The following is a 24,128-nucleotide window of genomic DNA, read 5'->3' as shown; positions in this document are numbered from 1 at the left end:
AAAAAAAAAAAAAAAAAAAAAAAAATATATATATATATATATATATATATATATATATATATATATATATATATATATATATATATATATATTTTATTAAGATGAACTTCATATAAAGGCCTATGGGGCCCACCTTAGGAAAAAAGAATTGAGCCGAGAGTTTGGCCCAATTTATAAACGTGGGCCCATATTCTAGAATGGGCCGAGTGGGCTATTCGTAAAACTGGGCCCAACTCCCATTTACAGTCTGGGAAATCGCACGGCTGAAACATACATCGTCGACTACCCCACACACCTGAAAATCCGAAGGTTTGTTTGTTGCAGAAACCCGCCACGCCGTCGACTGCTTGAACCCACACGTTGCCGTCGTCGATTGCTGCGACCCTCGCCGTTGAGGAAGAACAACGAGATCCGAAGCTTCGCGGCGGAAAGGTAAGTTTCTTCCCTTTTTATTTGTTTATTTATGATGGTGGGTAGAACTGGGCGTCTTTCTCAGTGGCTCAATCTGTAACATTTTTGGGCCTATTTTGCGTCGAAGTCTATTAGAAGTAGAACTGGGCGTCTTCTCTCCGTTGCCAATTCAGAAACAGCCATGGCCTCTGCTCCTTCGAAGCTCTATGCAGGTTCTTCTTCAATTCCTCTCTCCTTTCATATGGATTCTCAGGTACGAGTATCAGAGTTTCAGGGGCTTATTCTTTTTTGTGATCTTTTGATTGTGTTGCTGCAGATGATGTTAGCCTGTTAGTGGTTTTACTGGATACAAATCCATTTTTCTGGAGCACATATTCTCTCCCATTCTCCAAGTTTCTCTCTCATGTAATTGATTGATTCTCTCTCTACTTATGGATCCTATCAAATTGGTATTTCAGGTAGAAATGTAATGAACACTGGTAATTTTCTGTTTTGGGTATATAGGTACTTGCTTTTCTGAACTCCATTTTAGTTCTGAATCAACTTAATGAGGTTGTGGTCATTGGTACCGGATATGCTTCATGCAAGTATCTATACAACTCGTCTTCTTACTCAAATCGTAGCCTTGAAGATGGTAGAATGCCTGCACTTTGCACTCGTTTATTGAATAATTTGGAGGAATTCATGATTGGGGATGAGCAGTCAATCAAGGAAGACCCCAGAGGAGGGACCATGTCTTCACTTCTTTCTGGATCGCTTTCCATGGCTTTGTGTTGTATCCTTGATGATTTTTGGTGCTGATTATTTGCTTATTTACGCCGATAGCTTCTTGTCGTCTATACAGTAGTTAAACTCTGTCATGTTCTAGAATTAGAATGTTTCAATGGATCATCAAGATTTAGCAGTTAGGACCAAACAATATCTGTGGAGATTGGAGTAGCATATGGAAGTTATCTTTCATTTGTACATTTGATTGATGTTTGTCGTAATGAGTGATGACAGCAAAATGCTGTCAAAGTTATGGCTGACACGATGGAATTTGCTGATTGCCACACTCTTTAAATGCAACTTGAGTAATCTAATTTCACTAACATATTATTTTGCTCCAAATGCTTGACCTTGTGAGAGTAGATATACAGAAAGTTTTCCGATCTGGATCTCTCCATCCCCATCCTCGGGTACGCACATGTTCCTGTTCTGCATCTCTTTATTTCCAATTTTCGTATCTGTTTGTGCTTTGCATTTTTCATTTCTTTTGTTTGTTGCTTACTTGTACCATCTGTTCCACAGTAATTTCATTAATCAGCTTCAATTTTTTTGTGAAAACGTGACTTATCTATGTGAATGTGTTTGCTTTTCGTGTAGATCCTTTGCTTGCAGGGATCCCCAGATGGACCTGAACAGTAAGATTTTTCTCATCTTTTGCATTGAATTTATCTATTTGTGTAATTTTTTTTAACAATGGGTAACAAACTGTAAAATCTTTCTTCTGGTAACTGTTTTCTCTTCCAGATATGTTGCAATCATGAATTCCATCTTTTCTGCTCAGCGTTCAATGGTTGGTATTTTTTGTTTTTCTTCTGTGTGTTCTTATATGACTTCACTTCTATCAATCACTAACTCTCTTAAATTTAAGGGGTTAATTATCAGTTAGTAATGACAAATGCAACCCCAAATGCCTAATGGAAATGCTTAATATAAATTTTTTCTCTAACTTGTTCTTTGTTTGGTCTTCATGCTAGAAAGTGGCGCTGGTCTAAACTTTTCTGTAGTTTCTTCCCCTCTAATTTTCGGAAAATTTTTCTAGACATCCCATAGGTGAATTTGAGATTAAATGCATTGAAGAGACTCCAGGAATTTATATTGACCTACTTTCTTGGAGTCTAAAACTAAATATCTAGTCTCCACGGTTAGAATTGAAGTCCAATTGTGAGATCCCACATCGGTTGGAGATGGGAACGGAACATTCCTTATAAAGGTGTGGAAACCTCCCCCTAACAGATGCATTTTAAAACCGTGAGGCTGACGACGATACGTAACAGGCCAAAGCGGACAATATCTGCTAGCGGTGGGCTTGAGTTGTTACCCCAATATTCAGAAAAGATCCTTTTTTATCTGCTTGTCCTATGGTAGAATTTGTTGAATATCTGGCATCTTTTCTATTACCGATGTTGTCAATTGTGAAAATCAAAATAAATATATGTATGCATGTAAGTACATGTACATAAAATAACAAACAAAAATAGATCCTACAAAGAGGACATGGGGAGAGGGGAGTTTCCCTGAAGGAACAGATTATGGGATAGAAGTTACCAAGAAAAACACCGGTCCAAGCTGTTAATGAAGTATAGAAGTAGCGAAACCCTTGCCTTAGGTACTCCAAATAAAGGCTGTAACTGAGAAAATCATTAAAGAAATGTATTGAAAAAGTATAAATAGAGATGCACTATCGAATTAATCGCTCCATCAACTATATCAAGTTTGAAGATGAAGAATGTTTAGGATCTTTGAATTGTTAGTTTTCTCTTGGCTATGACAGCTTAACAATGTATAAGTATCCTATCATGTATAATTTTTCATTCCTGCTTCAGGTTCCTATAGATTCATGTTACATTGGTTCGCACAATTCTGCATTTCTTCAGCAGGTAAGCTACCTGTACATGATTCTTAATGGGTCATTTATTTCCCCTCAGAATCTTACCATCTCAGGCTGTATCCTCTTTTCATTTGGGTGGTGATTTGGTTTCTGATGCTGGATAGGCTTCTTACATAACTGGTGGCGTTTATCTGAAGCCTCAGCAAATGGATGGGCTGTTTCAGTATCTCTCTGTGGGTTTTACTTCCCTGTTGCTTTCTCTTTCTCCCTCCAAGTTCAAAGTGTTTGCTTACTTTTCGCATCGTTTTAGGATTTTTAAGTTACAGTTTAGTCGAATCAATGACTTCTTACTGCAAATTGTGACTGATTGTGGACCAGGAGGCTTTCTTTAGTTCTTATAGTCTCTTCCTTACTTCGATGTGATATCGTATTGTTTTTTTTTTTTCTGCAGACAGTGTTTGCAACTGATTTGCATTCCCGGACCTTCTTACAGCTTCCGAAGTCTGTTGGTGTCGATTTTCGTGCATCGTAAGTTAGATGTCTTGTGACTTACAAAGTGCTGTGGTTTTGTGCTTATTATTTTGCCCTTCTCATCGTCATTTTTTCGTTTCTGTATCCAATAGAGAAGGTAATTGCTAGTGCCTAATTAATTGGGAATTTGCAGGTGTTTTTGCCACAAAAAAACAATTGATATGGGCTTTGTCTGTTCTGTTTGTTTATCTATATTCTGCAAGCATCACAAGAAATGTTCTACCTGTGGGTAAGTGAAATGTCAATCCTTAATTATTATATTTTTTTTCCTTTTATATGTGGTATCATAAAATTTATTGAAGGCAGTTTGATCTGTGTGAAAAGGAAGAGGAAGAGTAAGATTTTTGAGAACTCATTATGCTAGGATTTCTTTTTCTTGGTCAATTAATATTTACACGGAAAATTTTGGAAGAATATTTCGGTATGACCTGATATGAAAGGATTGATTCTGCCATATCTTTGGTGTAACGGCCCAAGCCCACCACTAACCGATATTGTCCTCTTTGGGTTTTCCCTTTCGAGCTTTCCCTCAAGATTTTTATAACGCATCTGCTAGGAAGAGGTTTTCACAACCTTATAAAAAATGGTTTGTTCTCCCCCCCAATTAATGTGGATCTCACCTTTAGTTTCTTGCGGTCATTGTTTGAACTCCGGATTGGAATTTTTAGTAAGAAATTATAGTTTCTTTATATTGGGATGGAAATTACAACATAGTTAAGGAATCGAGACACTTCATAAAGGTTCGAAGAACAACTTTTGACATTGTAAAGCTTATTATTGCTCGGTAGACGTTTCAGACGAGAGTCTGCCTATAATATGTGTATCCACTTCTAAACAAGCCTGTGCCTATTATTGATGAGTTTTGATTCATTCAGGTCAGTTTTTGGTGAGACCCCAGTAGCTGTCGATTCAGTGTCGAAACTGAAGAGAAAAACTCCAGAAACATGATTCAACTCTGCTGTAAGTTGCGATAGATCATTTCTTTGAACCATATTTTCTCCTCACTTTTATGGCTGTGGAACTGTTACCATTTTTCTTTCTTCCCTTTCTTGAGCTGTTTGGAATTGGATTTTTTTTTTGCTGATAACTGAATTAGTCTAAATGATGGAATTTGGTTCATCTGGTTTGAGCAGGAGATGACTCAGATCTGAAAGAGGGTCGGTCTGGACATTGTACGATTCAGATCGTTAGTCTAACATCCTGAGCCAGTAGATGGACCAGGCGAAGTGGAACGATAGCAAGCTAAGTCATGCATCTGTATTCATCTTTTCCAGGCCACACAAATCTGGTAACAAGGTTTCTATGGAACTTGAGAGACTTCAACTGGAAAAGTTAGTCTGATGCACTTGTACTGAAAGCTTGAAAGGCTTAGAAGTAAATATAAATTTTTTTTTTTTTTTTTGCTGGAAGTACGACAGTTTGAGCATATATAATTTACCATTTCAGGTTAGTTTCCAAGTTTCTTCAACTGTGATGCAACAAATTCACTAATTCAAATTTCGAACTTTGTAAACTTTTCACAACACAATGTAGAACTGGGAACAAAGCTACTGTACAAGATTTACAATGCCATATGAACCAATAACCAAAAGAAAAAATAAACAACAATGCCATTAGAAACGAGCACAGTTATTTAAATCACTTGATGAATAATGAAAAGGGAAATGAACCCCAAACAACATCATACGTTTGTTGAATATCAGTAGCTTCTTCAGAGCACCTTCATCACCGCTTTGCTTGTATGGTGGACACCGGTGGCAGCCAGTTTCAATATAGCCCGACCCTTGTATAAGCTGCAATATGCAAAACCTGGGTAAAGTCTTAGGAAACCAATCCCCAAGCAAAAACTAATAGCTTGCTTGACGAGTAGACAATTCATCAAACAATCCGACATTTAAACAAATAAAACTAATTTGAAAGAAAAGACGATACAAAGAAACAGAAACGTGTCAAACGCACAAATGCATCGGTGGAGAATTCCTTCTGCCTTTGGGATGAAATTGAATTGGGGTAACAAAACTAAAGAGCTTGGAAGTGAATAATCCCCGGGTCACCAGATTTACCCATTCAAGAATCAATGAATGAAATCTCCTAGTTTGGGATGAAATCTATGTGATGTGGGCTCCTAGTTTGGGAAGCTCTAGTTTTTTTTTGACAAGAGCTTGCACAATGAACTTAAGATCCAAGCATGCTGAGATTTATCCTTGTAATTCAACAATCACAAGCTTAAGAGTTCCGAAAAGTAAATCCTCCTATCAGGTATGCTGTTTCGTACTAGACACGAGGTATCGAGAAAAAATGAAATGACAATCATTTTCGACACGATAAATAAATCAACGAAAACTGACCCAGCCAGTGCAAGTCCCCAGGTGGCTAAGGAATAAAACAGCAACCCAGCATGCCAAATTTCAAACATCTTCTCTATTGTGCCGCCCATACTATCCAACGCCTTTGCTATTGCTGCAAATAGATGTAAAGTAGCACAAAATGTTAATTCAACAATTGCTATCGCCGAGTGTAACCCCATAGTCCAGAAGTTAAATTAACAAAGGGAAAGACATACTTTTCTGCAGCTCCTCAGGTGATACATTCTGCATTTTGGAAAACTTCAATATTTAAGATTCGTTATAGAAATCCAGGCAGAAATTCCATTCGAAGTGATAGGCATACCCGAGTTTTTGGGTTTGACATTATGCATCTAGCCATAAAGTGGGCAACTGCATCCACCACATGTTCCTCAGATACAATCACATAACTTTCATCATCAATTCCACTCCATTCCTCAACTTTGCTCGGAACCATATCTTCAGTAACCCATACCCACCAACTGGGTGCTTCACGGCTAACATTCACAAGAATGTCAGCTGTGTGTGAATCAGCTTCTAATCAAAGAACCAAACATGGGAGAGTAAATTCATCAAGCAATCAATATGAAAACGAGACTCCAGTACCAACTAATGGATTATGCTTGGTTCGATAAAGGAAAAAAGAAAAAACCTGTAGCTTCCCTGAAAGGAAATTCATAGGTGATTCCATCTTTTGATGCTTCGTTGAGGGTTTTTATTTCATTCAAGAACTTTTCAGAATCCACTGTCGCAACGAGACGAGCATACAGCTGGAAATTTACAAGTCCCAAATATAACTTGAGTTAATCGCAGGAGTTACGATAGAAAAAAAACTTCAATAATTGAAAGGAATCAAATACCAAACTATGATAATTATGTATCCCAGCTCAGGAAAGGAAACCACATGTCTTCAAATCTCAAACAAAAACTTTTCTGTATAACTAAACTAGGGCCGGAAAGATTCATAATTATTTGAAAACACTGTTTCATCGGCATTAAATAAGCGATGATTTAGAAAGGGAAAATAAATCGTTTCAACCATAAAATTGGAAACAGCACGAAATTACAATACCAGGAAAGCTTAGAAAACAAACCAAATGCAGGCAAAAGCTTGAAAAAGAGGGAAAATGGAGGAAATACATCGGGAGGGCAATCATTCAACAGACAGTGCGATTCGGATAACTTCTGAAGGAGGTCGAGATTTTGTTCGAGCAACTTCCTCAATCTCCGATTCTCCGATCGCAGAGCGTCGAGGTTTTCTTCCTCTGTAGGAGTGCGCTTGGTGGCATCATCACCAGGTTTATGGTGATTGTAACACTCAATCGCTGTCCAGGCCACGTCTGCAACCTCCATGGCCGTCTTGGCCACCTCCAGAGCACCATGGCCGCCTTTCATCCGGACAAACCTTCCGTCGCGATCACCCTGCTTCAATAATGGCGTCGATTTGATGCCGGAGCCCTCCCTTATGGAACTCGGAAGGATAACGAGTCCCAAAATTGGAAAATATATATAAATAAATATTTAGAAATTGGGCAAAATAGACTTTTTAGTTCGGTGTTAATATTTATTAAAATCTCCGAAGTTTAAAAATCGAAGAATTTAATCCGAAAATCTGAAGTTTTAAATTTATATTATTTGTTGGTGATTTGGACTGTGACGTGGCAAATGAGGTGGCATCTTCTTACTAATTTAATTTAAAGGTAAATTTAAGTTTTTATTAAAAATTTGTGATAAGAACACAGAAACATCAATACAATATACTTCATTCAATGAAGATGTGAAGAAGATATGGTTGAAATTATCGAAAGATATTTCAATTTATGTCACCTTAAAAAATAATAAAGTTTCATGTTATAAATTTTGGGTGAATTATAATTTAGAGTAATTTAGAATTATTGTATTTCATTGATATATTTTAAAACTTTTTATTTACCTTGTGTTACAATTACCTAATAGTTAATTATGGTCATTAAATATGAATGTTACTAACTGTTAGAATGCGTTTAATAATTTTATTTTGAGGCGGTTAGTGATGTATGATGTAGGTTGTATTTGTAAGTAGACTTGAAAAATACAGTAAAAAGAGTCTTTGTGCTTTCTTTAGCCAATGACTAAGTTTATTTGCAATTCGATATAGTTAAGGTTGCATGTAGAATCATTTAAGCTCGACATGATCAATCTTGTTTGTGAAGTGATTCGAATCTCAAACAAGTGTTCTTGCATTGAGATATTTGATCAACAAGAATCATTTAAGTTAAAGATGATCGATCTTGCTTGTGGAGTGATTCGAATCTCAAACAATGTTCTTGCCTTGAGATATTCGATCAACAAAGTAATCCGAATCTTACTCTCCTTGTAGTGATTTCACATATCAACTTGTATTATTAATTTTCAAATATAAATATAGTATAGATAATTATTTAATCTTCACACCGCTTGGAAATATTAAAATATTAATATTTTAATATATTTTTTTAAACTAAGGTGAACAATGACACGACCATAGTCATGGGACCGAATATTTTAGGGACTATAATAGTAAAAAAATAGTAAACTTAATTGGTTTTGAAAAAGTGCTAATTTTCAAAAGCGATCAACTGACGGTGACGGCGTCAATATGGTTTACGTAAATAGCCCATCAAATTCTCATCATCCCTAAATCGACCGACCCGGTCCAATCGGTCCAATTTCTCTACCAGACCGGAAGATGACGTGGCTTGTAGGTTCTTTTTTCATTTCAAACGGACGGCGGAGATCGAGATCGATATTTCATGAGATCTTCAGTCTGTACGAGCACCCACACAGTAACAAAATCTCTCCCTCTTTTTTCTGTCAAGCAGAGTCCTTCTTGGAAAGTCCTAACACACTTTCAGAGCCCATAATTTCTTCCTTCGCACAGAGAATCGGTGCGAGTCGCAGAAGAGCAAAATGGCGGAGGAATTACAGGACAACGATGCTCCGAACGAAGAGGCCATGGATGTAGATGTTGGTATAGAGACGAAGATTCAGAACGCGATGCTCTCTCGCGTCTCTCACTTCAAGGAACAAGCCGAGTGAGCTTCCTTTCTATTTCACTTTTTCTCATTTTCCGTGAGCGTACTCATCTGTGGGGACTTGTGAAGCATGTTTTGTAGTTTGTGTTTTCTGCGAGGAGTTTCTCTTTTTCTCTGTGATTTTTGGTGTTTTTGTTTCAATTGCTATTAATGATGCTGTAGTGTTTATCCTGCACCTGCGAAAATGCTTATTAGACCACCTCTAGATGAATTTTTCTTCATATTTATTTCTATCTCGGTAATATGTTCCTCGTTTAGTTTAATTATGTGTACGTATGTTTTGGGAGCTATGTAAGTTTTAGACCCTATACCGTCAGCTGAGTTTCATGTCTCTATGTTCTCGGTGGTTCTAGGGTTTCTTTTGGGCATTGTAATCTATAAAAGAGAGGAGAATTTTGTATCTATTCCATTCTTCTCGGTATGGTTATGTTTGGGCGGTTGTATAAGCGGCTTTTATTGTTCGTTATCAAATTGTAGGTTCGTGTCTAAACATAAGACAAGAATAACGTTAACGTCAATTTCCTGAATGTAGATGCACGTGTGTAGCAATAAGACCTTTTCATTTGTTTGTAACTGTTACGTTTTGAATTGACGCAATTATATTGTTCCATTACATTTTCTTTGTCTTTCATGGCCACTAGGGAAAAATTATTGGATGAGAGTGCCACAAGGTGATTGTCTATTACTTTCCATTAGATGTAGATCAAAAAATTTTCAGGCCCTCTAATAATCATTGGTACCGGATTCAAGATACTTTTTCTGTTATCTCTCATACATCCGACGGTGCTTAACTAGTAGCCATAGTGTTGGCTTCCCAAATAATTTCTCATCACTGGGAGTTGGTTTGGAAACCAATTTCATACCAGTTGCTGAATTTGTTTTCATATCTAACTTTAGTAACCATAGATGTGCGCTTGCAAAAATCAAGTTTTTTCTAGAATATTTCATCGTGAATGCAGGGGAGGTATTTGAACCTACAATCTTTAGGAGGTAGACATTTACTTACCAATCAGCTATACTTGACAAGAACAATAGAGTTATTGTCTCTCATGTCACTTTTCACAACCCCATAGATCGAAAGAAGAATAAGTTCAACTGTTTCTTAAAGCCATCAATTACGCAAAATCAGGCCATCTAAGAAAGGTTTTTAAAATCAGTTACTATATATAATTTCACTATATTTTTTTTCCTCACTAGCATAAAGCAGATTTGAGATGTCTCCCAAACAAGAATTGGTACTTTTTGTTTCTTTGCGCACTTGCTTATTTTGTGACCTTGACAAATATTTTTATGTTATAGATCTATAACCAGCTGGAATTTGAACATCTGGTATAGTGCAATTGTCTTGAGTGCAGTTGTGTAGAATCATCAACATTGTGAGTGGATTTGAATGAACTTTTTTAATATAACTTCAGAAGATGGCGTGTCTTTATTTCTAAGATAAGACACAAGGATGTTACTCTGCATTCTGCATTTGAAAACTTCCGTACATTCCTTTCAACTTATAAGAGGTGTTGGTACCAAGCACAATGGCGGGACATTATTATGGGCTAAAGATACCTGTCTTTGTAGAAAAATCTCACGACATTATTAAACACCACTATTTAGAGGCTGGTTAAAAAGTTTGGATAACGTGTTGGTATCAGTATAACCTTACTGGCAGCAGCATAAGTGGAAGTTTTTACTCATTATAAGTTTTTTCAGTACAAGAAATTTGATTTATTACTTTATTAATTTATAATCCTTATTTATAAGAATAGTTAAAACCTTGATGCCTTATCCAATCTTCTATTTATCTGTTTGTTTTTCGTCACAGCTCTTTAACTTTTGAGGGGGTTAGAAGATTGTTAGAAAAGGACTTGTGTATGGAGACGTACGCTTTAGATGTGCATAAAAGATATATCAAGCAGTGTCTGGTGAAGGTAATGTTTTCTTCTTTCTCTGTTTGTGACATCTTGCTTTTCTTGAAGGTGGCATCCTATATCTGTTATGCCTTCTGCTCAATGTTATAATGTTCAGTAAGTTTTATCTTTGATATTTATGGTGACATTTACTAAGTTCTATTATTGTAACGAATGATGACAATTGAAAGAGTAGAAGAGTCTTATGGAAAAAGTGGCTTTATTTTTTCTTTTATTATCAAACTGTTTCACAAGAAGCTCAACTCGAGTTGCCAAAGATCTATAATGAGAATATGGACCTAAGAAATATGCTCTTGTAGGTTTATTGATACTTGATAGAGCACTAGGATAATCCTTCCCTCCCCAATAGAAAAACTATATATACACATCATGGCATTGACTTATTAATCCAGACTAATCCCATAAACCATAGAAGGAACCTTTATCTTTTTGGCATGAATATTGGATCACCTTCATCAAGTTAGTTCATTCATCTGCTTCTTGATCATTCAAGTCTTGTCACTAGCGTTAAATAGTCAACATGTGAATCTTCTAAATATGTTGTAATTGAGTAAGTTTACTGAACTTGCTTGGGATTTCTTGTTGTTTTCATGTACGTGAATCTGAATGTAGAACAGTTGATGTGTGGCATCCAGCTCAAGTTTACACTTATCTTTCGGGTAGTGGCTACAAAAGCCATACTTGGAAATATGTGGAATGGCGAATTTCTAGAATTTTGGAGTGAGGAGGGACATTGGGTGTGGTTTGGGACATTACTCATTTTTTTTGGCCTTTGCTTGGCGTACTCTCTCTGCTCTATCTTGTTCTGCAATTATAGTCCTATTGACTGACACATGAACTCAGGTCTCTCTTTGTAATATATACTTAAATGAATTTCACTTCTTATTGAAGAAATATGTTCATAATTGAAAATAGTATGTTCCAAGTACTTTCTGTGGTGTCTTTTGAGATTCAGAGTTTGTAATTTCTTCAATACAATGTTATTATTCTTGAATTGAGTTTTTTTTTTTTTTTTTTTTTTTTTTTTTTTTTTTTTTTTTTTTTTTTTTTTTTTTTTTTTTTTTTTTTTTCNTAAATTTGTTTCTGTATCTTAGTGCTTAGAAGGTGTGGAGGAAGACAATGTCTCAAAGTCTTCTGAGGAGACTGGGGGGAAAAGTGTGAGTAGAGGAGAAGCTGCTGAGTCACTTGAAGGGCATCAGTCCAAGAAAGGTGCAAAGGAACCTTGCTTGGAAGATGAGGAGAAAATGGAAGACTCTCCAGTTATGGGCCTTCTCGCAGGACATAAAACAAAAAATGTTGAATCTGACAAAGTCAAAGGAATCAAAGACAAAGATGACAAAGATATTCCTACTGAGACTACAATTAAGAAAGCTATTAGAAAAAGAACTCCTTATCTTAAAGCTAATTCGGAGTAAGTTCTTCTTCTTATTATTTTAATTATTGATATCTTATGCTATGGATTTTCCATAGTTTATGTTATATTAATCCATGTCCCTTTTCCTGTATTTTGATCCCTGTTGCTTTGTTGAAGTCCAAAATTGGCTGGAAGAACATCATAATGTAACCATAAAAATTTTCTTTTTAAAATTCATAATTCATTGTTTTACCTCTCGTTCACAACAAACATTGTGGAATTGAAACCGGATTTAGCTCCAACTGAGTAATTGTTTCAAGAATGGGTACTAGAGTTGCTAATCAAGTACTTCTCATAAAGTCATAATTTTGAAAAAAGTATGATATACTAATTTTAATATTCATTTCTTTCTTAGAAATCTCACTTTACAGCTTATAAAATATTTGGGAGAAAAAAATGACTTAGTCTTGGTAGTGAGCTTTTACAACATTTGCACAAGAATTGAACTGTGGCCATGATTTGAACACTCACCATCTTTTAACGACTAATTGATTTCAGATATTTATCTTGTATGCACTTAACTTCTTGAGTCTTATAAGTCATTTATTACCACGAAGCATTTATACCGAAAGGGGGTGGGATAGAGAGAGGAAAGAGGGTGGGAGCAGGGACTGATCTTCTTCTCAATTGGGAATTTCCTTCCCCATAACCTCATGAATCATTCTTGATTTCTGGTGGGACTACCCACCCACAAAATGATTCTTGTATCTAGCTGTACAACTAGAGTAGGAAAGGGAGGAAATGATTCTCAATCCTTTGTTCTTATTCTGATTTGGAACATAGGACCTTGGATTATTACTGTCTAATTTGTTATCATGTTATTTGCATAGATGCTCGAATAGAAAATAAATAAATAATAAAAACAATGTGCTTATTCAGGAAAGTTACTATGGCTGGAGTTCGCCGCCTTCTTGAGGATGACCTTAAACTTACTAAATATGCTCTCGATGGTTGTAAGAAGTTTATAAGCCAACAAGTAGAGGAGGTTAGTCAATCCTGTTGAGTTTCCATTTTTCTAGGTTATAATGTCAAGCATACTGATAATTTTCTCTTATGAATATTAAAATCAGATATTGAATTCTTGTGAAGCTGCCGAGCAAGTTTCTAATGAAAAGAAAGGTTCTCGTTTGAAAACTCCCAAAAAGGTAAGCAAAGAAAGCTCTCATTCTACAGAAGGGGGGAGCAGCAGTGAGGAGGAAAGCGATGAAGTAAAGCCTGTAAAGAAAAATGTAACTAAAGGAAGAATATCAAACTCTAATGAAACGAAAAAGCGGAAAAGATCTACAAAGGAGATTGTCTCTGCCAAGAAGCAAAGAAAGCATGTCCAGCACACATCGGAGGAGGATAGTGATGAAGAAGGTGGTGAAAATGTCTCTGAAGATGGCCATTCTGAATCATCCAATGAAAAACCTGTGAAGGTTAGATTTATTTTTCTCCTCCCTTATCTGATGGTTAATAAATTGACTTTGGGTGATTTTTTCAAACCTCACAGAAAGAAGTTTCAACTCCTGTCTATGGCAAGCGTGTGGAGCACTTGAAATCGGTTATCAAATCATGTGGGATGAGGTTTTGTTTCTAGTCCTTACCGTTTGTGTGCTTAACTTCTGAGTTGACCTGTAAAGAATGAAGATCAATAATCTCTCTTACAGTGTTCCTCCATCAATTTATAAGAAAGTGAAGCAGGCACCTGAAAGCAAACGTGAATCACAACTTATAAAAGAGTTGGAGGGGATACTATCCAGAGAAGGATTGTCTGCTAATCCCACTGAAAAAGGTAAACGAAAGGAAATCTCTGATGGTGTGCGGGTGGGGGGAGCTAGATTTTAATCTAACCTGTTTGACCTGGTTTCCTACGTGTAATTTTGCTTGTTGAATGAAATTAGTTTCATATGAGAAAAAGACATAGACAATAAGTTAAATTTATATGTAACTATGTACTTTGGAGGGCTTTTTTGGGTTATCAGCTCTATCGTATCTGGTATATTAGTAAACATACTAGAAGATAGGAGCTGCAGTTTATAGTTGATCATTATTTATTGTTGTTCACAATCAACATCGTGTATCTTATGGTGATCAGAAATTAAGGATGTCAAGAAGAAGAAGGAAAGGGCCAAAGAGCTTGAAGGCATTGACTTAAGTAACATTGTCTCAAGTTCTCGTAGAAGATCCACATCCAGTTATGTAGCACCACCTCCAAAACCAAAAATACCAGTTAAAACTGAAGGTGATGATGTTGATGATACTGATGAGGAGGAGGAGGAGGAGGAGGATGATGATGATGAGGACGGCGAAGAGGAGGACGATGAAGAGGATAATGGTGATGTTGATGAAAGCCAAGGTGAAGAAGAATTCAATGAGGGTAACAAGCCATCAACTTTTAAAGTAGACTTGCTGATTTTTGTATATCACGTTTTCTTAAAGAAGCTTTGAAAGTTTCTAAATCTGATTTGGTGGTTGATTGATTCTGCTTCTGGTTTGGTCATATTATCCTGGGCTTGATGTGGTTTTTTCTTCTCACAGATGATAATGAAGACAGTGATTGAAACCCGAAGGAGCATTCAAGATTCTCGCGTCTGGTCCTTGATCAGCGTAGCAACGAACCACAGAGTAAACTTATTTTCTACGTAGTTTCCCTTTGTCTTTAGTTATATTGGAGAGTTTGTAGTCAGCGATGTTAGAGCTATATCTAGGAGATTGGACGTAGTATTACTGTACAATATTTTTTACTCTTCATGATAAAGACGAAATAAAAGGAAACTTATATAATTTTGATTTATCCTTCGTTTCAAATTAGGAATTCAATGTTATGACTTCACATTAGTTGAAGATGCAACGCTGTCATGACTTTTTGGCATTATAGAAGACATTCCTTAGCTGTTTAAGGCTTATGTGCTCATTGAATAGCAATTTGGATCCCAATTCAATCTGCTATAACAGTAATAGGGACTTACCAAGTTGAAAGAGAAAATAGGCTAAATAATAAGGAACAATTTCTCTTGTGCGATGTGATATTTTTCTGTGTTTACAGTGAACAATTTCTCTTGAGAGCTGTTGCAAGAAGTGGTTTGTGAGCATTTTGAGAAAAGTGAGGAATCATCTCTGATTGTTGTTAGTTAACTCTTGTATTCTTCTCTCATAGAATCCCTTCTCCTTATTTTTATAATCGTTCTTATTGCTTAAAAGTTTTAGGTTGATTTATTTGCACTTTGAAGTGCAAGTGTCAATGGTTTATTCCATAGTATTTAGAACTAGAACTTCGATATGAAATTATTGCGTAATATATTGTCTATGTCTACAGTGTGCAGTTTGTTCCCTTGAAAGAGCTGATGTAAGAGTAATTTGTGGGCCTTTTTCTTGGAATAAAAGTGGAATCATCCTTGAGGGTTGTAAACTCTTGGTATTCTTCTTCTCTCGCACTATTTTAGTGAAATCTGCATCAGTAGTAGAGAACTGGACGTAACCCAACCGGGTACATCTCTTATCTTTATCTTTTATTATCCTTCTATTGCTTAAAGTTTTAGATTCCAATTTTTTATTCCGCATTATTGGAAACTAGATCCTAGTTAATATATTGCCTAGTTAATTTAGATTACCATATTATGATAAGGAATCAAAAGAACTTTTGAGAAAGTTTTTGGAATAGATTACCTTGGTGATCAAGATCAAGAGTAAAGAAAATTTGTTTCTAAACTCGTGATTCGAATCACTGTACAAGAAGTTTGATCAATACCACTTGAATGACTCTAGTATACAAATTCTAAACACAAGAATTTGCAGAGTAAAAGTTTAGCTCTCAACAAAGCTTAAATAGAAACTCCTTTCTTTTTTATTCTAAGACGTGAGGTCTACAATGAAAGTAAACAAGACTTTATAAGACTTTATAGTCTTTGATAACCTTAACCTAGGTGAGTTATGAGTTAAATGCACTCATAACTTCCCTATTAAAATGATTAGTTAATGATGAAATAGGGTAACTTATGTGAGTTACGATATAACTTTTACTCTCATATTAAATTAGCTTAAATGACAAACAAATATAAAAAATTAAAATAATGCAATAAAAGAAATGAACTAGTAACCATCTTTGTATTAGTTCTATAAATTCAACTATGAGTTTATTAAATGTAAATTAAAGTGCATTTAATGCATCTTTATCTTGAAGTTTAACTTTGCACAACATATAAGAAATGTCTCCAAGTTTTTTTAGAATTTCTTTGAATGAGTTCACCCTAACTTGAATATAAGTGACTAAAATTGGTTACTTGTTAACTCTCATTCTTGTAATTGGATCTTAAGGAATGAAAATTTCTTGGTCGTGGTTTATATAATTTTTATTATTATCTTTTACTATATTAGTATCTCTTCCTTCCCCTACTCTTTGCCTAGAGATTCTCGATGAAGAAAGAGATTGCCTTTCTTTTGGGAGCCCATCAAATATTAGAGTGAGAATATTTTTTAAACATAGTGATCGATCACATCTGTAGTTTCTTAGTTTACAAAAATTGATTGAAGTAGACTTCTTTCAACTTTTCCAAAGTCTTTCATTTCATTAAGTTGTTGAAGATACAAACTTACCAAAGAAGACTTGGAAAAGATGCATTTTATTGTCCTCATCTTCCTGCATAGTCTTTTGATAGACTTGTCCTCTTACGTCCTTTTATACTCCCTTTACATTTTTTATTTTATAAATATTTGTTTTTTTTTAAAAAATTTAATAACCAAAAAACACTTTTATGAAACAAAAAAATTGTTACTTGAAGTATTTAAAAATTTTAAGATAAAAAACATTTTTAATAGAACACGTTAAAAAAGTTTAAAAAAATTCCAAACCTTACCTATACATAAATTTTAGTAGTAAATTAAATCAAAATGTTTTTAAAAAATTAGTTAATATAAATCATCAAATTTAAGATCCAAAATTATAACTTATGATAATAAAATTACTATGATACTTTTGTATTGAATAAAAAAGATCATCTCTTTACAAGATGTAGTTGATTAAACTAATTCACCTATAAGAAAAGCCACAATTAATCTCTACAAACAATTTTCCAAATTCCAAAAGGTCTCTGCCACATCATCCTCCAACACCCAATAAGATGCAGCCATTTGGCCATCAAACTCTGCAACTCCACAAGCAGCACCCAACAAAGAGAATGGGTGTTGTAGCTGGTCCACCTGAAGCTCACCATTATCCAGTGGCTGCAGATCAGAATTATTCCCAAACTCTTCTGAAACACTTTCAGAGGACTCTGGCCATTGATAATAAACCCCAGAGCTCTGAATTGAGCTCTGGTTGGCTTCAATGGCGGATGAACCAGATGGGTTCTGCTGGAGAGCTTGTGAGAAGCTCTCCAAAGATGGAGAATTGTAGTTAAACGAAGTTGATGATGATCTTTGGTCCATTTCTTGAAGCAACCTCGGAATCCACAAATGACGAACTGTCTCCAAGAATTTTTCGCTGTTTGATTCGATGTTGAGCTGTTTTGCTTGTTTTTGTACCCGCGTCCTCCAGTAATTTTTTATCTCATTATCTGTTCTTCCCGGTAATTGTTGTGCAATCTTTGACCATCTACAAGTCAACAACAAATACACACGAACAAACAACTTTCAAGTTCTTTGATTCTTCCATCAATACGAGTAGAAAAAAATTAATTTTTCGAATCAAAACGGTTTCGTACCGGTTGCCCCATTTGGAATGGAGTTGGAGGATGAGGAGCTGTTCTTGAGGAGTGAGATTCCCACGTTTGATGTCGGGTTTTAAGTAATTCAGCCATCTCAACCTGCAACTTTTTCCGGTTCTCTCAAGGCCTAGAGGAGGAGGAGGAGGAAGAAGAAGAATAAGAGAGGGTGGAAATAGAAACAGGGTAAACTTTTGTTTTTGCAAAAAGGACCTGCATGTTTGGCTAAATTGTTCCAATGCCCTTCACCATGAGAAGCAATATAGTGAATGAGGAGAGTGTCTTCTTCAATGGTCCATGGGCCTCTTCGCAGCTCACTTCTTCCAACACCTTCCATGGAGACACCAAGAACACAGAGAAAGAAAGGATTTTTATGTGCTGATTTGAATGGGAGAGAGAGAGACAGCAGTGGGAGAGATTTATAGAGATTGGGAGAGAGAGGTGGGAGAATTTCATCACATTTTCCTTCCTTTTTGTGCTTAAATTTGATGGAATTTTCTTATCAAATTTACCCAATTCATTTTAATAATACCCTTTACTAATTTAATTATTATTTAAAAAAAAAAAAAAAAAAAAAACTTCAATACTTCTCTTTTATTTATTTATTTTTAATTTTAACTTTTTGAGTTTTTATTTATCTTAACTCTTGGGTTCATGCATGTTGTAATGCAAATTGATTATAAGTTATAATAAATTAATAAAAAAAAAAGAATAATATTGACTCAGTTGTATTTTTTTTAAATATAAAATATTTTTATTTACAATTTTATTTGTTTTAGTATTAAAAAAAAATCTTTTATTTGACTAAGACTTCAAACGAAACGATAAGAAGAAAATCGAGAGGAAACGTACATGATTATTTTTTAAATTGTTATCAAATGACTCTGTAAGTTTGCACGATGATTATTTTTTAGGGTTAAATTATTGATTTAGTCTGTGAACTTTCGTGTTTGTGCCTAATAGGTCAATAATCTTTAAATTGTTATAAAATGACTCGGTTAGTACGTTCTCCAGTGTATTCAACATTTAAAATATATAATCAATGTTTATATTTACTCAAATATGTTTGGAGCAGCTTAACGAGTCTTTAATTAATGAGTCAGTATTTAGCTGGATTTTGACTTTCTAAGTAAAATATAGTAAGAATTACGCAGTGGACAATCAAACCATTAAACTTTAGAATGCTAATCTGTGAGAACCCACATCGGTTGGTGCAAGACGGTAGAAACCTATCCGTAATAGACAACATTTTAAAACCTTGAGGGGGGAAGATCTCGAAGGGAAACTCCAAAGAGGACAATATCTGCTATCAGTAGGCTTAGGTTGTTACCTAATCGATGTCTTTACTCACTGAAGTATGTTCAGAGTAGCTTAACAGGTGTTTATTAACAAATTAGTGTTTACCTATATTTTAATTTTAAAATTTATTACGTGGGGGACTAGAGGAGGAGGAAGAAAAAGATGGTATAATTATAAATAGAGAAGGTAAAGCGCTATTTGATTGATTGACATAAAGTTAGGGGAATGAGAACCAAATTATGAATATGAATATATCACTCTTTTTTTCATGACCGGTGTTGAAACAACTAACCGTGGACATTCAACCCGACAACCCGACAACCCGAACCAATCCAACTCGAACTATAAGAGTTGGTTTGGGTTGGATTAGCTTTTCGGGTTGGTTTGGGTTCATTTTTCCGAATCCGAACTGACTCGATTCGGTTTCGAGTTCATAGAACAAAACCCTCGGGTTGACCCAAGCCAAGTAAAAGTATATAAAATATACTAAGAAGTTTACATTAATGATGAGTTTGCTAGAGTGATACTTTGTCCTAAATTAAAACAATCCACCTAGTTTGACGTCAATCAAATACATGAATTTTTTTGGATTATTCTTTATAATAAGGTTGTTTGTGTTGAAAAGTTATACAACCCGAACAACTGAACTAACCCACGAACACACTAAAACAAAATCCGTTATTATAAAGTTTTCGAGTCTCAAATCTCAATATATATCTGATAGACCGAAGCTTATCCAATTGATGAATGAGTTGGTGCAATAATTGGAAGTGAGATTATGTGAACCACAAGAAACTTTGTTTACAAATGTTGGAAGCAAGCATGCTTTTAGGTGGGGGACTCTTTCACACAAACATCAACATTGATTGCCCTTTTTCTTTTCTCGAGATAAAAAGGGAATTTAAAGTTCTTCGTAATTTCTTTAGTACAACAAAACGAAGGTTAAAACGACTTACTGATTGTTGTGTAAATGTATATCGATTAAGAACTTTAAAAAATTTATAAAAACCAAACATGAGATCCCACGTTAGTTGGAGACGAGAACGAAATTTACATCTTAATTTTCGATAAACATGAATAGTAAAATTAAAAAGAAAAAGAAAAAATTCTCATTCCCGACAAGCAGAAACGTAAGACCTATGATGCTAGGAATAATAAATATACGTCACGAAGTGAAATAGGAATTGAATTCTCCATTTAATTTGGAAGATTCAAAAAAAATTGTGGAATTTTTGGATATTAATGTGTCACATCCAAGAATTGTGCGTCACAATAAAGCTTGGATTTTTCAATTCCACAAGCCATCCATTATCTGAATTGACCATGATCAAAAAAAAAAAAAAAAAAAAAAAAAAAAAAAAAAAAAAAAAAANCTTTTCAGTGAACCACTGCAATACCAAAATCAATGCTTTACAGTCATATTGAATTCGTTTATATGACGAACAACTTTACAATCATATTGAATTCGTTTATATGATCAACAACTGATCTACCTTTAGACATTTGTATATTAAACAGCTTCTGCATCAAATACACCTTGTTCATAGCCGACGATTTCTCGTATATATTCGACAGCGCCTTCAACAAATCTGACGTTGTCTTCTCCTTGATAATATTGAACACCACGTTTCTAAATAGTGTCAACCGGATCAACCCTAAAGCCTGACGATCCTTGAGCTTCTACTGCTGTGTGGTCATAGCATCCGGCTTCACCCCCAACAAGGATTTGTGAAGATGTTTTTGGTACAGATAATCTAGAAACTGAAATCGAATCCATCCAAATTTTCAGTTCCAATCTTTGAAATTTCCATCTTCATAAATCATGGTGAATTTTGCCTCACTCTGATACTAGTTGTTAGGATCGCTTAACAACGCACACACTCGATCAAGATGAACCCAAGGAACAGGAGAAAGAAAATACAATGATAAATATTGGCTAAAGGTTTTACTGATGACTTCAGGTATGTACAACAAGATACAATACAGACAATAAAAAAAAAACTACATTTTGAGAGCTTATATATATGAATTTACTACATATAGCTTTCAAATATTTTAACGTGGGAGATATAATCTAGCAAATATGTATCGGTCTAATTTTTACCAAATATCTATCATATATATTATGTTTACAAAATATCTTCCAAATATATCTCTACGAGATCTAGGCATCAGGCTCCATATCCTAACATTCTCTCTTAATTCATGGATATCACCACCATCGGTCGTCGTCATTGCTACTTTTTCTTCTTCTCTGTTCGACGTTTCTTTCTATCATCTTCTTCTCTCTTCTTCCTCGTTCCTCCGTCTCGTGGAGGAGGAGGAGCTCTTCCCTAATTTCGTTTAAAAAATATTTTAATTGTGAGAAGAAGATAGGAAGAAAAGCATATGAAAATGGCAGCCACACATATGTTGTGCTAGGCCCAAATCGAGTACAGTTATCAGCACTAGCTACAACTTAGAGCATCAAACCAGCCTCATGGGCTCTCCATAACAGATATCTAGCCGACCATCAACCCTTTGTACTCTAGCAAACCTCACCGCTCACCATTCATATTATTCGACTATTCGACTGTAGATGTGGTCTCAGTTTATTCATGGATCTCTTTTTTACTCATGTGTCACACGTTCATCAACTTTTATCGTAGTTCGTCTCCGAAACCACATTTTACCAATAGGACTCTCATTTTGATATCATTTGTAACGTTTTATGTCAAGAATTCATATTATAATTCTAAGTTCTGATCTTAATCTTAAATGTGGAGTGTTACACTTACGTTTAAAGTTTTTATTATCACTACTAAAATGTCCACTCTATCAATATAAAAAGTTAATTATAGATGAATTTTAGGGTAAAAAAAAAAAGTAACAAACAAAAAGACAAGCTTTTGTATGTTTCTACCAACATCTAGAGACAAGTCACATTGTTTTAGCTTGGAGCCCAAATTCATGATGGGATTGATTCAATCTACTTTCATGAATCAAATTTCATAAAACAAAAGGGCATGTGGATTTGATCTATTAACAAAAAGCATCATAATCCGTCGATAATAGGTGTTCGTGAACTTGATGCACAAACAAATAAATATATCAATTATCGTTGAATTATGTAAAAAATATGGAGATTCAAATCTTTTGACTTCAAAGAAAATATATATATATATATGTCTTTGGCTCTCCATAAGCCACATATGTGACACCCAAGTAATTGAGGAGTACATGAATGAATCAAGACCACGTCCAAATAAAAGCGATCTTGAGGATAGAGCTACTAGAAAAGATTCAAAAGAATTGAACGTTATTATTACACTAACAAAGTTCACTATTCTTTTTTTGGTGGCTCAATCAAATTAACTGTGCTCTATTTGGAGCAATTCTTTGTTAGATGACCTCTTGAAATTTTTCCTAAAAAACATGTTAGAACCTGGATCCAACGTGTTGGTCCATTTAGATTTGGTCACCAACGTGAAACCAGCCTCCATAGCCTAGCTATCTAATGTCATTGAAGTAGGGGAGTGGTTCAATGTCATTTGGTATCAAAACTACAAGCATTCATGGTGGATTAAGTTAGGCTTATAAAATCAATTATCCATTATGGTTCATCAATAGTTTTACTTTCGCCAAATATATATATATATACATATATATATATATATATATATATATATATATATATTAAGTTTGTAATAATTATATAAACCCAAAAGTGTAGGTCTCTATAAATAAGATTTGGTTGTAGAGAGAACAGAAAGGAGCCATTTTGTTTATCCGACCAACATGGTGAAGAAGGAATTAGGTAAGGATCATCATCAGCCAACAGCTTCAGCAAGTAAAAGTAAATACAAGGGAGTGAGAATGAGAAGCTGGGGCTCATGGGTTTCTGAAATTAGACCCCCAAATCAAAAGGCTAGAATATGGTTAGGTTCATATCCCACGGCGGAGGCCGCCGCCAGAGCCTACAACGCCGCCCTCTTGTGCCTCAAAGACTCCGCCGCCACTCTCATGTCTCCAAAGTCCATCAAAAGAGTCGCCGCGGAAGCCGCTGCCAATGCTGCCTCCTTTGACGGATATGTTGAGAACAAGGTTGGATCGATCGATGTCCCGTTATCGCCACGGTCTTCTTCCTCCTCCTCCGTTCCATCAACGTCGAATAACGATTCGATTATGACAATGGAGCCGTTGTGGTTTAACTTTGATGACATAGTCACCCCGAAGTACATTGAGCATATGATGGATGGGACTCTATTTGATCCACCCATTGTTGATGAAGAAAATGATATTCGTTTATGGAGCTTCTATTGAACCCCGATAAATTAAATAAATGTTTTATTTTCGTTATTGTAATTTACTATCCTCTTATTTTGTGAGATCTCATATCGGTTGTAGAGGACAATGAATCATTCTTTATAATGGTATGAAAAATCTCTCCTTAGTAGACTTGTTTTAAAACCATGAGACTGACAGCAAACCGTAACGAGTCAAAACAGACAATATCAACTAGCAGTAGGTTTCAGTTGTTACGTGTCTAGTAGACAAAGATTTACTTTTATAGAAAAGATGATTCATTTGGATCAACACGAGAGTCCAAATAGTCCAAATACATTGCATTGTCTAAACCCACATTGTATATTTGAAAGAGGTCGACCTCTATGCTTCGTTCATGTTACAATCCTCTTCGTACGTTCTCTTTCACGAGAATTTTTATAATTTTTTTATAATTTTATTGTTTAGAAAAAAAATCTAATGGATCCCACTCTTGCTTATTTGTTGTGTCCCCTATTACATTGAATCTACCCTATTCCTTATTCTCTCTCATTTTTGTTTCAAAGTTCACTTCACAATCATCATAAATATTTTTTAATTCAAAACCCAAATA

General features: G+C 35.1%; 5 protein-coding genes across 7 annotated transcripts; 3 read left to right on the top strand and 2 right to left on the bottom strand.

Annotated features, from left to right (window-relative positions):
* Positions 1–268: 268 nt before the first annotated feature.
* Positions 269–4,988, top strand: LOC111808680 (RNA polymerase II transcription factor B subunit 4). Of its 2 annotated transcripts, none has more exons than XR_002817109.1 (13): positions 269–432; positions 539–623; positions 728–816; positions 916–1,186; positions 1,543–1,589; positions 1,777–1,814; positions 1,924–1,969; positions 3,003–3,056; positions 3,172–3,240; positions 3,463–3,535; positions 3,672–3,767; positions 4,414–4,498; positions 4,672–4,988. XR_002817109.1 is itself a non-coding variant. In XM_023694815.1 (13 exons), the coding sequence occupies exons 2-12, from the start codon at positions 593–595 to the stop codon at positions 4,484–4,486; spliced, it is 891 nt and encodes a 296-aa protein (XP_023550583.1). In that variant the 5' UTR covers positions 270–432; positions 539–592; the 3' UTR covers positions 4,487–4,498; positions 4,672–4,988. The 2 variants fall into 2 exon arrangements, 1 of the variants encoding a protein (XP_023550583.1); XM_023694815.1 differs by having other exon boundaries at positions 270–432; positions 3,459–3,535.
* Positions 4,989–5,021: 33 nt separating this feature from the next.
* Positions 5,022–7,384, bottom strand: LOC111808681. Its single transcript, XM_023694816.1, has 6 exons — positions 7,024–7,384; positions 6,536–6,653; positions 6,209–6,420; positions 6,102–6,129; positions 5,887–5,998; positions 5,022–5,331 (listed from the first exon to the last, which is right to left on the bottom strand). Exons 1-6 carry the CDS (start codon positions 7,276–7,278, stop codon positions 5,250–5,252), a joined length of 807 nt encoding a protein of 268 aa, XP_023550584.1. The 5' UTR covers positions 7,279–7,384; the 3' UTR covers positions 5,022–5,249.
* Positions 7,385–8,690: 1,306 nt separating this feature from the next.
* LOC111809208 (glutamic acid-rich protein-like) lies at positions 8,691–15,098 on the top strand. Of its 2 annotated transcripts, none has more exons than XM_023695598.1 (9): positions 8,691–8,936; positions 10,753–10,858; positions 11,953–12,269; positions 13,152–13,257; positions 13,343–13,690; positions 13,765–13,838; positions 13,922–14,046; positions 14,350–14,610; positions 14,793–15,098. In XM_023695598.1, the coding sequence occupies exons 1-9, from the start codon at positions 8,812–8,814 to the stop codon at positions 14,813–14,815; spliced, it is 1,485 nt and encodes a 494-aa protein (XP_023551366.1). In that variant the 5' UTR covers positions 8,691–8,811; the 3' UTR covers positions 14,816–15,098. The 2 variants fall into 2 exon arrangements, with proteins under 2 accessions (XP_023551366.1, XP_023551365.1); XM_023695597.1 differs by having other exon boundaries at positions 8,694–8,936; positions 14,350–14,631.
* Positions 15,099–17,201: 2,103 nt separating this feature from the next.
* On the bottom strand, positions 17,202–18,370 carry LOC111809067 (transcription factor MYB62-like). The gene is made up of 3 exons (XM_023695401.1): positions 18,167–18,370; positions 17,954–18,083; positions 17,202–17,844 (listed from the first exon to the last, which is right to left on the bottom strand). Exons 1-3 carry the CDS (start codon positions 18,288–18,290, stop codon positions 17,310–17,312), a joined length of 789 nt encoding a protein of 262 aa, XP_023551169.1. The 5' UTR covers positions 18,291–18,370; the 3' UTR covers positions 17,202–17,309.
* Positions 18,371–23,029: 4,659 nt separating this feature from the next.
* On the top strand, positions 23,030–23,554 carry LOC111808738 (ethylene-responsive transcription factor ERF014-like). The gene has a single exon (XM_023694889.1). It carries the CDS (start codon positions 23,030–23,032, stop codon positions 23,552–23,554), a length of 525 nt encoding a protein of 174 aa, XP_023550657.1.
* The last annotated feature ends 574 nt before the right edge of the window (positions 23,555–24,128 follow it).

Source organism: Cucurbita pepo, chromosome LG13 (genome assembly GCF_002806865.2).
Source record: "Cucurbita pepo subsp. pepo cultivar mu-cu-16 chromosome LG13, ASM280686v2, whole genome shotgun sequence".
Lineage (NCBI taxonomy): Eukaryota > Viridiplantae > Streptophyta > Magnoliopsida > Cucurbitales > Cucurbitaceae > Cucurbita > Cucurbita pepo.
Note: the sequence above shows the minus strand (reverse complement) of the source record. Positions and strands in the feature narration are given on the sequence as shown.

Excerpts from the sequence above, each read along its gene's own strand:
- LOC111808680 (XM_023694815.1), top strand. The coding sequence starts at position 593 with ATGGCCTCTGCTCCTTCGAAGCTCTATGCAG. Across the intron at positions 1,590-1,776 it reads CTCTCCATCCCCATCCTCGG|ATCCTTTGCTTGCAGGGATC; the intron begins GTACGCACATGT and ends CTTTTCGTGTAG. Across the intron at positions 3,536-3,671 it reads GGTGTCGATTTTCGTGCATC|GTGTTTTTGCCACAAAAAAA; the intron begins GTAAGTTAGATG and ends GGGAATTTGCAG.
- LOC111808681 (XM_023694816.1), bottom strand. The coding sequence starts at position 7,278 with ATGAAAGGCGGCCATGGTGCTCTGGAGGTGGCCAAGACGGCCATGGAG. Across the intron at positions 5,999-6,101 it reads ACCTGAGGAGCTGCAGAAAA|CAATAGCAAAGGCGTTGGAT; the intron begins GTATGTCTTTCC and ends ATCTATTTGCAG. Across the intron at positions 5,332-5,886 it reads TGGGGACTTGCACTGGCTGG|CTTATACAAGGGTCGGGCTA; the intron begins GTCAGTTTTCGT and ends TGCATATTGCAG.
- LOC111809208 (XM_023695597.1), top strand. The coding sequence starts at position 8,812 with ATGGCGGAGGAATTACAGGACAACGATGCTCCGAACGAAGAGGCCATG. Across the intron at positions 13,691-13,764 it reads CCAATGAAAAACCTGTGAAG|AAAGAAGTTTCAACTCCTGT; the intron begins GTTAGATTTATT and ends CAAACCTCACAG. Across the intron at positions 14,047-14,349 it reads TGCTAATCCCACTGAAAAAG|AAATTAAGGATGTCAAGAAG; the intron begins GTAAACGAAAGG and ends TATGGTGATCAG.
- LOC111809067 (XM_023695401.1), bottom strand. The coding sequence starts at position 18,290 with ATGGAAGGTGTTGGAAGAAGTGAGCTGCGAAGAGGCCCATGGACCATT. Across the intron at positions 18,084-18,166 it reads CAATTTAGCCAAACATGCAG|GCCTTGAGAGAACCGGAAAA; the intron begins GTCCTTTTTGCA and ends CTCCTCCTCTAG. Across the intron at positions 17,845-17,953 it reads CATTCCAAATGGGGCAACCG|ATGGTCAAAGATTGCACAAC; the intron begins GTACGAAACCGT and ends GTTGACTTGTAG.
- LOC111808738 (XM_023694889.1), top strand. The coding sequence starts at position 23,030 with ATGGTGAAGAAGGAATTAGGTAAGGATCATCATCAGCCAACAGCTTCA.